A 12,064-nucleotide genomic window follows, 5' to 3' on the forward strand; every position below is an offset into this window, starting at 1 on the left:
TCTGAAGTATTACAGTCAGGGCCTAAATTAATTTTGCAAACTAGGGGGGAATTCCCCCCTTATGTTCTTCAGATAAGATGGATTTATAGGCTGGGGGGGGATCTGTAGACTTTGAGAAGGATTTATAGATTTTGGGGGGAATACATTAACCAGAGTTCTTAAGTGCAAGAGGTGGTGGCACCGTGGCAGTACAGTACACAAATGACATGAACATTTGGACACTTATTCAGCCGGTATCTTGCATGTTGCGTTCAGGTGCACTGTCATTTTTTTTTTTTTTTTTTTTTTTTTTTTTTACAATACGAAGAAGAATCGATTCTTAGGAGTTTGGAATCGATCCAGGAATCGTGGCATTAAGAATCGCGATCCTTTCAGAATCGATTTTTTGGAGCACCCCTAGTATGCAAGCAACATCTGATTAGTCTAACTGAGCCTTTTTTGGGTCTTGTTGATAATCCTGAATAGCTTCAGCATAAGTGTGTGAGCATATGCATTAGTGCAAAACACTGGCAGGATTAGGGGTATAATCCCACTGGTTGCCACTCATGCTTGAAAGACTTAAGAGGTGCTTTGGATGAAGATATTCACCGGGGTAGTGCAGCTTACCGACACGAAGGTCGCAGGTTCGAGCCCCCCGTGTTATACCTCCGGCTTGGTCGGATGTCCGTACGGGCACAATTGGCTCTGTGTGCGGGGTGGGAAGCCATATTAAGGGGGATGTGTCCTGGTCGCTGCACTTAGTAGTGCCTCCTCTGGTCGGTCGGGGAGCCGGTTCAGGGGGGAGAGGAACTGGGGGGAATATTGTGATCCCTCCCGCACACTACAGTACGTCCTGCCGGTGAAACTCCTACATGTCAGGTGAAAAGAAGAAGCGGCTGGCGACTGCACATGTATCGGAGGAAGCATTTTGCTGGTCTACTGCTCTCAACCTGATCAGCAGAGGGGGTGGAGCAACAACCGGGGACACCCTAACATGGAATTGGTCAAGTACAATTGGGTACAAATTGGGGGGGGGGGAGATCCGAAAAACACTTAATAAAAACAAGCTTGAAAATGGCGTTCGAGAGGTCACAGTGACTTTGACCTTTGACCACCAACATCTAATCAGTTCATCCTTGGGTCCAAGTCGATGTTTGAGGCAAATTTGATGAAATTCTGCCAAGGCATTCCTGAGATATCGCATTAACAAGCTTGAAAATGGTGTCCGAGAGGTCACAGTGACCTTGACCTTTGACCTTTGACCACCAAAATCTAATCAGATCATCCTTGAGTCTAAGTGGATGTTTAAGGCAAATTTGATGAAATTCCGTCAAGGCGTTCCTCAGATATCGCGTTAACAAACCTCGTACGGACGGACGTACGGACGTACGGACGTACGGACGTCCACTGCATGGCATAATGTAATTGTGTGATTTTTCTTCCTGGTCTCATTAGCCTGTACAGCCGCAGTATTACTACGGGAGTAATTTTGGCTACATCGTGGCCTTCAAACCCCACGACGGCTTCGAGTGGCGGAAGGTGACGGTGGCCGACCCGCAGGCCCGGCGCTACGTCCACAAAGACGCCTCCATCGCTCCGTCCACAGAGTTCCAGGTCAAGGTCAAGGCCTTCAACAGTAAAGGAGAGGGACCCTACAGCCTCATGGCCGCCATTTACTCGGCACAGGACGGTAAGCAGCACGCTGATCCCCGGAAGAGATTATTTGCGCTAAGTTCTCTCCAGGTTAAAGAAGCATAGCTGGGAAACGTGCCAAACTGCTCTCATAACCACCGCGTGTCAGACCGACATGCTCCCGTTTGCTAATGAGGGCATTCTTCAATATGCCAACACTCTGCTATTTCAATCTGTCAGTGTCGCTTACTTATCACCACCAACGTTTTCTCCCGAGTAGGATCCATTTAATGGGCGTCCTCGTGTTTAGATGTGAGGAATTTTAATACCCGTTGAATGTGAACCCGTGCTCCCCGCTCTCTCTCTCTCTCTCTCTCTCTGTGTCTCTCTCTCTCTCTCTCTCTCTCTCTTGCTCTCTCTCTCTCTCTCTCTCTCTTGCTCTCTCTCTCTCTCTCTCTCTCTCTTGCTCTCTCTCTCTCTCTCTCTCTCTCCCGCTCGCCCCTTTGCTTGCCTTCAGCGAGGGGATTATCATGATCTATGTAGCATGAAGCAGAAAGCTGATAATTCGCCTAAGGATGCAAAGCATTTAGCCAAGTTATTAACTTCCACTGACAGACCGCTGAGATAACCAACTGGCAAAAGCAGACGTGGCGGGTTACAGAGATGCCCTGTTCTGTTGCCATGGTAATGCTCTTTAGGAACGTTGGGCCGTTACTGCGTCTTTAAGCGTATCTAGGATTTGAATGTGTAAGTAGGTAAGCAGCAAACAGTTTGTGTCAGTAGGTGTGCGGTCGGGCATATTTTCTTTTGCATTTGTGGATACGCAGTGTGCCAGGTACTGACTGGCCCATAACGCCCAGTGTGCCATGTACTGGCCCATAACGCCCAGTGTGCCATGTACTGGCCCATAACGTAACATAATAAGTCTACATACGTCAACAGTGTATTGACAACTAGAAGTTTTGCCTCAAACACTAATCATGTGCTACATGAAGAATATGAACTCCTGCCCTCTGGCAGGAGATACTTAATCCCAACTTTCAAGAAGGTCAGACTAAGAAAGTCCTTTATACATATCAGTCGATCCTGAGGCTTAATCAAGAACATGGCCGAGGGTCAGTGGAGCAGTGACCAGTGCTCTCTGTGTGCTGTATGTGTGTCATGTATCTTTGCATTTTTGGTTTTGTTCTCTTTGTCATGTGTTTGTGCGTGGGACTGCCGCTGTCTTGCAAGAGAAATTTCAGTGCGAACTGACAATAAAGTACATCGTATCGTTATCGTATAACGCCCAGTGTGCCATGTACTGACCCATAATTCCTAGTGTGCCATGTACTGGCCCATAACTCCTAGTGTGCCAGGTACTGGCCCATAACTCCTAGTGTGCCAGGTACTGGCCCATAACTCCTAGTGTGCCAGGTACTACTGGCCCATAACTCCCAGTGTGCCAGGTACTGGCCCATAACTCCTAGTGTGCCAGGTACTGGCCCATAACTCCTAGTGTGCCAGGTACTGGCCCATAACTCCTAGTGTGCCAGGTACTGGCCCATAACTCCTAGTGTGCCATGTACTGGCCCATAACTCCTAGTGTGCCAGGTACTGGCCCATAACTCCTAGTGTGCCATGTACTGGCCCATAACTCCTAGTGTGCCAGGTACTGTCCCATAACTTCCAGTGTGCCAGGTACTGGTCCATAACTCCCAGTGTGCCATGTACTGGCCCATAACTCCCAGTGTGCCAGGTACTGGCCCATAACTCCTAGTGTGCCAGGTACTGGCCCATAACTCCTAGTGTGCCAGGTACTGGCCCATAACTCCTAGTGTGCCAGGTACTGGCCCATAACTCCTAGTGTGCCATGTACTGGCCCATAACTCCTAGTGTGCCAGGTACTGGCCCATAACTCCTAGTGTGCCAGGTACTGGCCCATAACTCCTAGTGTGCCAGGTACTGGCCCATAACTCCGGGAGAATCAGCTGTTGGCCCAGTCAAGGAATGTGGGCAGAGAGATTTCTGTCATTTCACTTGTTCCTTATAGTGATGGAGTCACCTTAAGGGAATGATGCTCGAGCAGCACTAATAAGTGAAGAATGCATTAAATCTGGCATAAATGGAGCCATAAAGCAGAAAGCGTTAGATCATTCATGATCAAGGTCATGGATCCATCAGAGTGTACGATGTCGTAAGTCGTATGTATTCATGTAGATAAAATATGATGCTCTACAGCGTAATGTATGTACAAGATGAATGACCTCTGAAGGACACGTCCTCCACGATGGTTCTCTTACTGTAGCCAGTTGACCACTCTGTTCCGTTGTGTGTGCGTCCAGCTCCATCTGAAGCCCCCAGCAGTGTGGATGGCAGAGCTCTGTCTGCCACAGAGGCCATCGTGTGGTGGACGCCCATCTCCCAGAGCAACGTCGACGGATACCAGGTCAGTCCACGTGTTGCTGAGGTGGGATTTGTTTTGGGGGCGAAAAGCTACTTAAGGCCTTGGCCAAACTGATCCATCAGAAAATGGACAGAACAGATTGACGGATAGATTTATGTCCGTTGCATGTACAAGTAACCTACTTGTACAGCAGGTGGCGGTAAGCACCTTGAAGGTGTCAGCGATCCGCCTATAAACCGAGAGAAGAAGAAAGCTGGCGTCAGCTAGCTGTTAGCTCTGTGCGCTACGTTACTTATGTGGCAATAAAATGCCACCGAATGACCAGATTAGATGGTGAAATCAGACGGTGACACTGACTATCACGTTGTACAACAGCGGGATGGTGTACACAGCATTAATTATAGCCTCCTTCACCGCCTCGGCCGGCATCTTCTTTGAAAAGTTGAAACAAATCTCGGAACGCCTCCTCTCGAGACCTCGACTCTGATTGGCTAAACGGACAGTGACTATCCGACCATCTGACCATCCGATACGTCCATCCAGAAAAATTTCATCCTTCTTCAACTTTCTGTCCATCAAAACGTATGCAAATTTTCTGGATACGTACGCTTCTGAGTGCTCCACGGACAGTCGGACAGCTGTCATTGAAAATGAATGGAAGTGAACAGAGAATGAACGCACACGGACAGACACCACGGATCAGTGTGGCCAAGGCCGGGCCTGAAATATACACTTATCCTGTCCTGGGTCAAATTGTAGTTGGAAAAACTTTTTATAATGATTTTAGTTTAGTTGAACCTACAGTACTTACTGTAGATGCCAGATGGGTAGAGACAATCACAATATGACGTTTTGGAAAGTCAATTTGGTGTAATTTTCTATGATTGTCAACTGATCTCATCTGACACTGTTTTTACATTTTTAACCAACCTGTGAAGCCAAAGGCAAATTTCCACTGCGGTGGACATTAAAGTTCTATTCAATTCTAGTCTATTCTCCTGATACAGTAAACCCCACTCGTACACCAAGCAAGTTAAAACAAATAAAACAAATAATTTTCATCAATCATAAATCACTATTTGATTCAGGGCAGCTATTCATAGTTGGTGCAGTTGATGATTGTTTTATTGGACTCAGTGAAGGTTTCAGGCAGATCCTCCCTCCCTCCCTCTGTCCCTGTGTGTCCCTCCCTCTGTCCCTGTGTGTCCCTGTGTGTCCCTGTGTGTCCCAGGTGAAGTACTGGAGGAAGCAGGAGGACAGCGAGGCGGGGGCCCAGAGGATGGTGGTGTCCGGCAGGGAGAACCAGACCCGGCTGGAGGCCATGAAGCCCGACTCCCAATACTTCATCGAGATCCGGGCCTACAACGCCGCGGGATACGGACCGTCCAGCCAGCACTTCCACATCTTCACCAAGAAAGCCCGTAGGTTGACCTATGACCTTTAAAGCAGCTCAGTGTCGGGGCGTCTGGGAGGTAAAAGCACTCGTCTAAGACCTGTGATCAACTGGGGTATGAGTCTTGCTCGCTGCACTAGTGCCTCCTCTGGTCGGTTGTGGGATCTGTTTGGGGGGGAGTTGAACTGGGGGGGAATAGCGTGATCCTCCCACGTGCGGCGTCCCGCGCGTGAAACGCCTCGCTGTCAGGTGAAAAGAAGCAGCTGCCGACTGCACGTGTATCAGAGCAAGCATGTGCTCGTCTACGGCTCTCGCCAGATTGACAATACGGGTGGAGCAACGACTGGGACAGCAGGGGGAACTGGTCAAGTACAACTGGGGTGAAAAATCTGAATGAAAAAAGAGATTAAAAAGCAGCTCATAACTGACCAGCTGCAATGTTTGTGTAGGGATGATATAAATTGTCTTAATATAGCTGTTCTTCATCATTACTGTTTGTTTGTCTGTTGTTTTTTACCAGCTCCAAGTCGACCCCCCAAAATAATAGGTAAAAAGTTAAAGGGCCAGTCAGTAAATATTGCCTGGGAACATGTGGAGCCACTGGCTAACGAGTCATCAATAGATGGTTACAAAGTAAGTACAGTTCATAATTCTCTGTCTCTTATCTGAGAATTTGTAGACCTGCTTTTTATGTGATGTCTTTGTCTTGTTGTTTTTACAGTTTTATATTTTGCAACATTGCTTTTAATTTTTTTAATAATCTGACTTGTCTGAGATCTTATATTCCCTATACTGTGTGTGTGTGTGTGTGTGTGTGTGTGTGTGTGTGTGTGTGTGTGTGTGTGTGTGTGTGTGTGTGTGTGTGTGTGTGTGTGTGTGTGTGTGTGTGTGTGTGTAGGTCCTGTACAGACAGCAGGGCCACTCCACAGGCACCCTGTACACCACCAGTAAACGGTACATAGACCTTCCGGTGCACGGAGATGGGAACTACGTGGTGGAGGTCCGGGCACACAGCGAGGGCGGGGACGGCGCTGTGGCACAAATCCCCATCATAGGTAATGGCTCATACACACTGTCACACGGTCGTCAGTCGTCAGTCGCTGTTCACACTACACACCTTTCTGTCTTGTAATCAGGAGTCTTTGTGTCGTCGTGGTTTTCACACTATATCACCACGATTTTGCCAACGCGATAGTGTCAAAACCATGCAAGGTGTAGTCACGAAACTTTATGGGTGTGTAGTTGGTCGGGGTGCCTGTTCGGCGCGGAAGGGAACTGGTGCTACATCCTGCCGGTGAAGCGCCCATCTGTCAGGTGAAAATAAGCGGCTGGGAACTGCGCATGTGTCGGAGGAAGCATGGTGCTAGTCTATGGCTCTCCCCAGATCGGCAGAGGGTGGAGCAGCAACCGGGGCAGCAGGGGGACATTGGGGGGGGGGGGGGGGTTTGTTCACTGACAGATTGTAGTTGTCGCTACATTTATCAATTTAGTGAAATGTAATTTGGTGACTGAGAGTTTATTATTTAGAGAGAAAAAACACCTACTTCACACAGATTTACATTAGCTTCACATCAGCGGGCGCAAAAATAAAGAAAGTCTAAAGTGACCTGATGACATTTAAAAATAAAGAAAGTCTTGAGTGACCTGATGACATTTAAAAATAAAGAAAGTCTTGAGTGACCTGATGACATTTAAAAATAAAGAAAGTCTTGAGTGACCTGATGACATTTAAAAATAAAGAAAGTCTTGAGTGACCTGATGACATTTTAAAATAAAGAAAGTCTTAAGTGACCTGATGACATTTTAAAATAAAGAAAGTCTTGAGTGACCTGATGACATTTTTAAATAAAGAAAGTATTGAGTGACCTGATGACATTTAAAAATAAAGAAAGTCTTGAGTGACCTGATGACATTTTAAAATAAAGAAAGTCTTAAGTGACCTGATGACATTTTAAAATAAAGAAAGTCTTGAGTGACCTGATGACATTTAAAAATAAAGAAAGTCTTGAGTGACCTGATGACATTTTAAAATAAAGAAAGTCTTAAGTGACCTGATGACATTTAAAAATAAAGAAAGTCTTGAGTGACCTGATGACATTTTAAAATAAAGAAAGTCTTGAGTGACCTGATGACATTTAAAAATAAAGAAAGTCTTGAGTGACCTGATGACATTTTAAAATAAAGAAAGTCTTGAGTGACCTGATGACATTTTAAAATAAAGAAAGTCTTAAGTGACCTGATGACATTTTAAAATAAAGAAAGTCTTAAGTGACCTGATGACATTTTAAAATAAAGAAAGTCTTGAGTGACCTGATGACATTTTAAAATAAAGAAAGTCTTAAGTGACCTGATGACATTTTAAAATAAAGAAAGTCTTGAGTGACCTGATGACATTTTAAAATAAAGAAAGTCTTAAGTGACCTGATGACATTTTAAAATAAAGAAAGTCTTGAGTGACCTGATGACATTTTAAAATAAAGAAAGTCTTAAGTGACCTGATGACATTTAAAAATAAAGAAAGTCTTGAGTGACCTGATGACATTTTAAAATAAAGAAAGCCTTGAGTGACCTGATGACATTTAAAAATAAAGAAAGCCTTGAGTGACCTGATGACATTTTAAAATAAAGAAAGCCTTGAGTGACCTGATGACATTTAAAAATAAAGAAAGTCTTGAGTGACCTGATGACATTTAAAAATAAAGAAAGTCTTGAGCGACCTGATGACATTTTAAAATAAAGAAAGTCTTGAGCGACCTGATGACATTTTAAAATAAAGAAAGTCTTGAGCGACCTGATGACATTTTAAAATAAAGAAAGTCTTGAGTGACCTGATGACATTTAAAAATAAAGAAAGTCTTGAGTGACCTGATGACATTTAAAAATAAAGAAAGTCTTGAGTGACCTGATGACATTTAAAAATAAAGAAAGTCTTGAGTGACCTGATGACATTTTAAAATAAAGAAAGTCTTGAGTGACCTGATGACATTTAAAAATAAAGAAAGTCTTAAGTGACCTGATGACATTTAAAAATAAAGAAAGTCTTAAGTGACCTGATGACATTTTAAAATAAAGAAAGTCTTGAGTGACCTGATGACATTTAAAAATAAAGAAAGTCTTGAGTGACCTGATGACATTTAAAAATAAAGAAAGTCTTAAGTGACCTGATGACATTTTAAAATAAAGAAAGTCTTAAGTGACCTGATGACATTTAAAAATAAAGAAAGTCTAAAGTGACCTGATGACATTTTAAAATAAAGAAAGTCTTAAGTGACCTGATGACATTTTAAAATAAAGAAAGTCTTAAGTGACCTGATGACATTTTTAAAGCATAGTGCCGAAGTGACATTCTGAGGCTGCTCTCTCCCGGGCTGTCATTTGCTGGTGGGATTATACCAGGTTTAAAGATGGCACCGGGGTGTCATTTGTCACTGTCACGGGGGTTCCCATGGGCTAAAGCAGAGCTTTCACTTTAGCTTTCATACCTAAGATGGGGGGGCCTCTACAGTCCATGACTAAGCCCTAGTGATGGCCCAGTGACTTTACCCCCTCCTGGCCCGTGGATTGACAGGTTGGCTGGCCAGACAGAGGGGGTCTTAAGCCTCTGTAATTGATCTTGATGAGTTGAGGAAACCCCTCTTGCGGCTTTCCTTATCCCTTATGGTTCAGTCCAGACCCACCTGACAGCTTGATTTCACAGACCCTGGAATTTAAGCCGCGGGGGGATTTCAAATGCAGGGCATTGACAAATGGAGGGGCATTTAAGGTGATCTCTACACAGATGGGGTATAATATCATACCTCACGTAGAAAATACGGGCTTTAGTTTGATGGATGAGAGTGGGGCACTCAAGGGATGTTATATATATTCTGGGTTTCTCTGGAGTTCACTGTTTGTAGCACATCCTCAAATCAGCAGCCATTTTGACTCTCAGACTGATTTGTTTCTAAGCAACAACAAACAAACACTCGTATCTCACTGTGTGTGTCCCCAGGTGGAGGTGTCATGGCTGCCCAGTGTCTGGGTCTCATCTCCCTGCTCCTGGTGGCTCTCCTCTGCCTGGACCTCTGAATGTAGCGCCCATCTTTAGTCTTCACTTCCCGTGAAGGAGACTCTGTAAGGTTGACGCCTATAAGGACTTGGACTCTTTCCACAAACTCTTGGTTCCACCCTGCGACCAGAACATCGTATTCCAACTCTGGAATATGTTTGTGGAAGAAAAAGACAGGAGGAGGAGGAGAAAAAAAAAGGAAAACGGACAAAGACATCCCTTATTTAATATCTACAAAGCATCTTCGGAGGAGCGTCAAAGGAGTTCTGTCAACTTTTTCAATATGCCTTATATATAAACGACTACTATTATCTTTCACAATACCTTTGTGTGAGTGTGCATCGTGAAGCCCACCTGGTGGCACACACCACCGAGATGGGTGGTGTGTGCAGAAGCGTAGGTTTCATTTGATGTGTGTGAAGTTTTGGATAATCCTTCCTTGCATTCCATAGTATAAGCTAAAACAGGTCAATAGTTGTGACGGATAAGTGTACAAGTTTATAAAAAAAAAATTGTCTTTATGTGTTTCTTTTCTTGCAGTTCAGTGGCTTTCCTCCCCGTTTCCTTTTCAAAATGAAGCACACCCCTCTGTTATAGAGATACAGTCAAAGCAAATCTTAACCTCTTGCCTACTCAACTTTATTAGCAAGCATCATATAGAGAAAATAGCAATTTATGTCATGCTAAAATAATATATGCAATAATTTATATGGTTTCGCTATCTAATATACTATGGATGTTATATGTTCTTTGGAAGAAAAAAAAGAGGATTGATTTGACCTGCAGTCTATGCTTATTTCCAAATCATAACACGTGCTCTATCGATAGAATACCACTTTCTAAGTGTGTGCATGTAGACATTGTTATCCGGACTCATTTCAAAATGTTTGAAAAATAACCGTGCGTGGTTTTTTCCGCATAATGTGTCCGCATTTGCAACGTTGAATGTAAAGCAAATTGTGGAAACGAGAAATGAACTCAACAAACATAATCCAACATGTCGTTTCAAAATGCAGAGCAAAACTATAGCAAACAGTGTGTGTGACTTGTTTCAATTGCTTGCCACACACGTATACAACTGTGTGTGCGCAGTGGTCAATTTGTCTCAATGTTGTACGAGCCATGCTTTTCCAGACTGAGGATGGAAAACGCCTCCATGTTAGTATACATTCACATAGAAATACCTTTTGTTTTGACTGTATCATTATTAGGGCCTCGGTGGTACCAGCTGGTGCTTTGTAAAGAATGTCGGCGTTTCATTTCAAACCTTTTTCATTTCATCTCTCTTTCTCCGACCACTTTGTGCGAGCATCACTATGAACAGTCACGGTGAACGTTACGGTTACAGTGAACGGTAGCGACGCTCATCATGCCATTCGATAATCGTGCAATGTGTCCGATAATACATCGACGGGCTACTTTATATTTTCTAATAAGACAACTTGCCTAGCTCGGATAACAGTCATCTAGGGTTTATCATTTGTCACTATCTGGTTATGAGTACAAAACAGAAGATATACAGAAGCAAAGCCATCCATGTCAGCGTTGAGAGCCCAGCCAAAGCTCACTGAGGTGTCCCCACACACACCGCACTATTTTTTGTCTTTTTACTAACATGTGATCAGAGATATATAATACGCATTATCAACCGGTGTTGTTTTAGTTTGTGATTATTGCTATATTTGTGCGCCGCGACCCCCCCGATAGCGGTCGGACAGTTTAGAAGTTAATTTCCCACCCACGAGCGGAGAAAGAAAATGCTGCGTTTTGGACTCCTCTGCAGATAAATTCCTATTTTGTGTGACTGACGCTCGCCATGCTTCTTCTACATTGTGATTATATCGACATCCACCACAAAGTGCTTTTCGCCAGTTTCCCCTCATGCGACAAATCATCGGAGGAGTTGCCAAATGCATGAATGCCTTGAACTTTGACCTTGCGGAGGAAGCGGCGGCCCTACATTCTAACGTGCATGACATTGGAAACGAAACGGTACTACTGTAAACGCTCCTACTTTGAAAAGGAATCAACTCGAGTCGGCAACCTCTCAGCTTCATATCAAATACATTCCATTACTGAGTGGCATCCCTTTACGTCAGACACAGAGACAATGTAGATAAGCCTAATATGTGCATTAGTTGCTTCATTAAGCCAAGTCATCTCATTATGAAGTCTTTGGGAGAGGAGTTTTTTTGTTTTGATTTTTTGTTTAGAGAGAAAATCTTAAACTGACTAAAGGAATCTCACTCATTGACAAGTTCAGAAATGATCCTGCAGTCTCAAGCATATGATTGGTCGGTGGGGGGTTGATGACATCACTGGTGGCGTGTGGTGGTGGCGGCATGGTTGGCTGTTTGCTGCGGTTCAGTGCTTCACTGGATACGATCGGCACATGTGAGGGATGAAACTGGACTCTCTCATTGGCTGGACTTAAAAGGAACAATAAAAGTGTAGTTAACTATTAGATTGGTCTGTTGTTATTCTATGTCATTGCCTTGACTTAATACCTCTTGTGTATTTAATACTGAGTGGGAAAGTATGAGGGGGATTCGAGGTGTATGTTACTGTGCAGGTAGCTGTCAGAGTCTCAGTTTGAGTGTGCATTTGACTACATTCAGGTGTGAGT

General features: G+C 44.0%; 1 protein-coding gene across 1 annotated transcript in view; it reads left to right on the plus strand.

The window, feature by feature from the left end:
* Positions 1–11,799, plus strand: part of cntn1a (contactin 1a) — a gene marked incomplete at its 5' end in the record, with an annotated part of 68,019 nt that extends 56,220 nt beyond the window's left edge. Inside the window, 6 exons of the mRNA XM_083663000.1 lie at positions 1,435–1,669; positions 3,936–4,039; positions 5,229–5,418; positions 5,911–6,023; positions 6,289–6,445; positions 9,382–11,799. Of these exons, the coding sequence (XP_083519126.1) occupies positions 1,435–1,669; positions 3,936–4,039; positions 5,229–5,418; positions 5,911–6,023; positions 6,289–6,445; positions 9,382–9,458 (876 nt within the window). The 3' untranslated portion in view covers positions 9,459–11,799. The remainder of the gene's footprint in view (positions 1–1,434; positions 1,670–3,935; positions 4,040–5,228; positions 5,419–5,910; positions 6,024–6,288; positions 6,446–9,381) is intronic.
* Between the last annotated feature and the right edge of the window lie 265 nt (positions 11,800–12,064).

This window comes from Poromitra crassiceps, assembly GCF_964638095.1.
Source record: "Poromitra crassiceps genome assembly, chromosome: 30".
Taxonomy (NCBI): Eukaryota; Metazoa; Chordata; class Actinopteri; order Beryciformes; family Melamphaidae; genus Poromitra; species Poromitra crassiceps.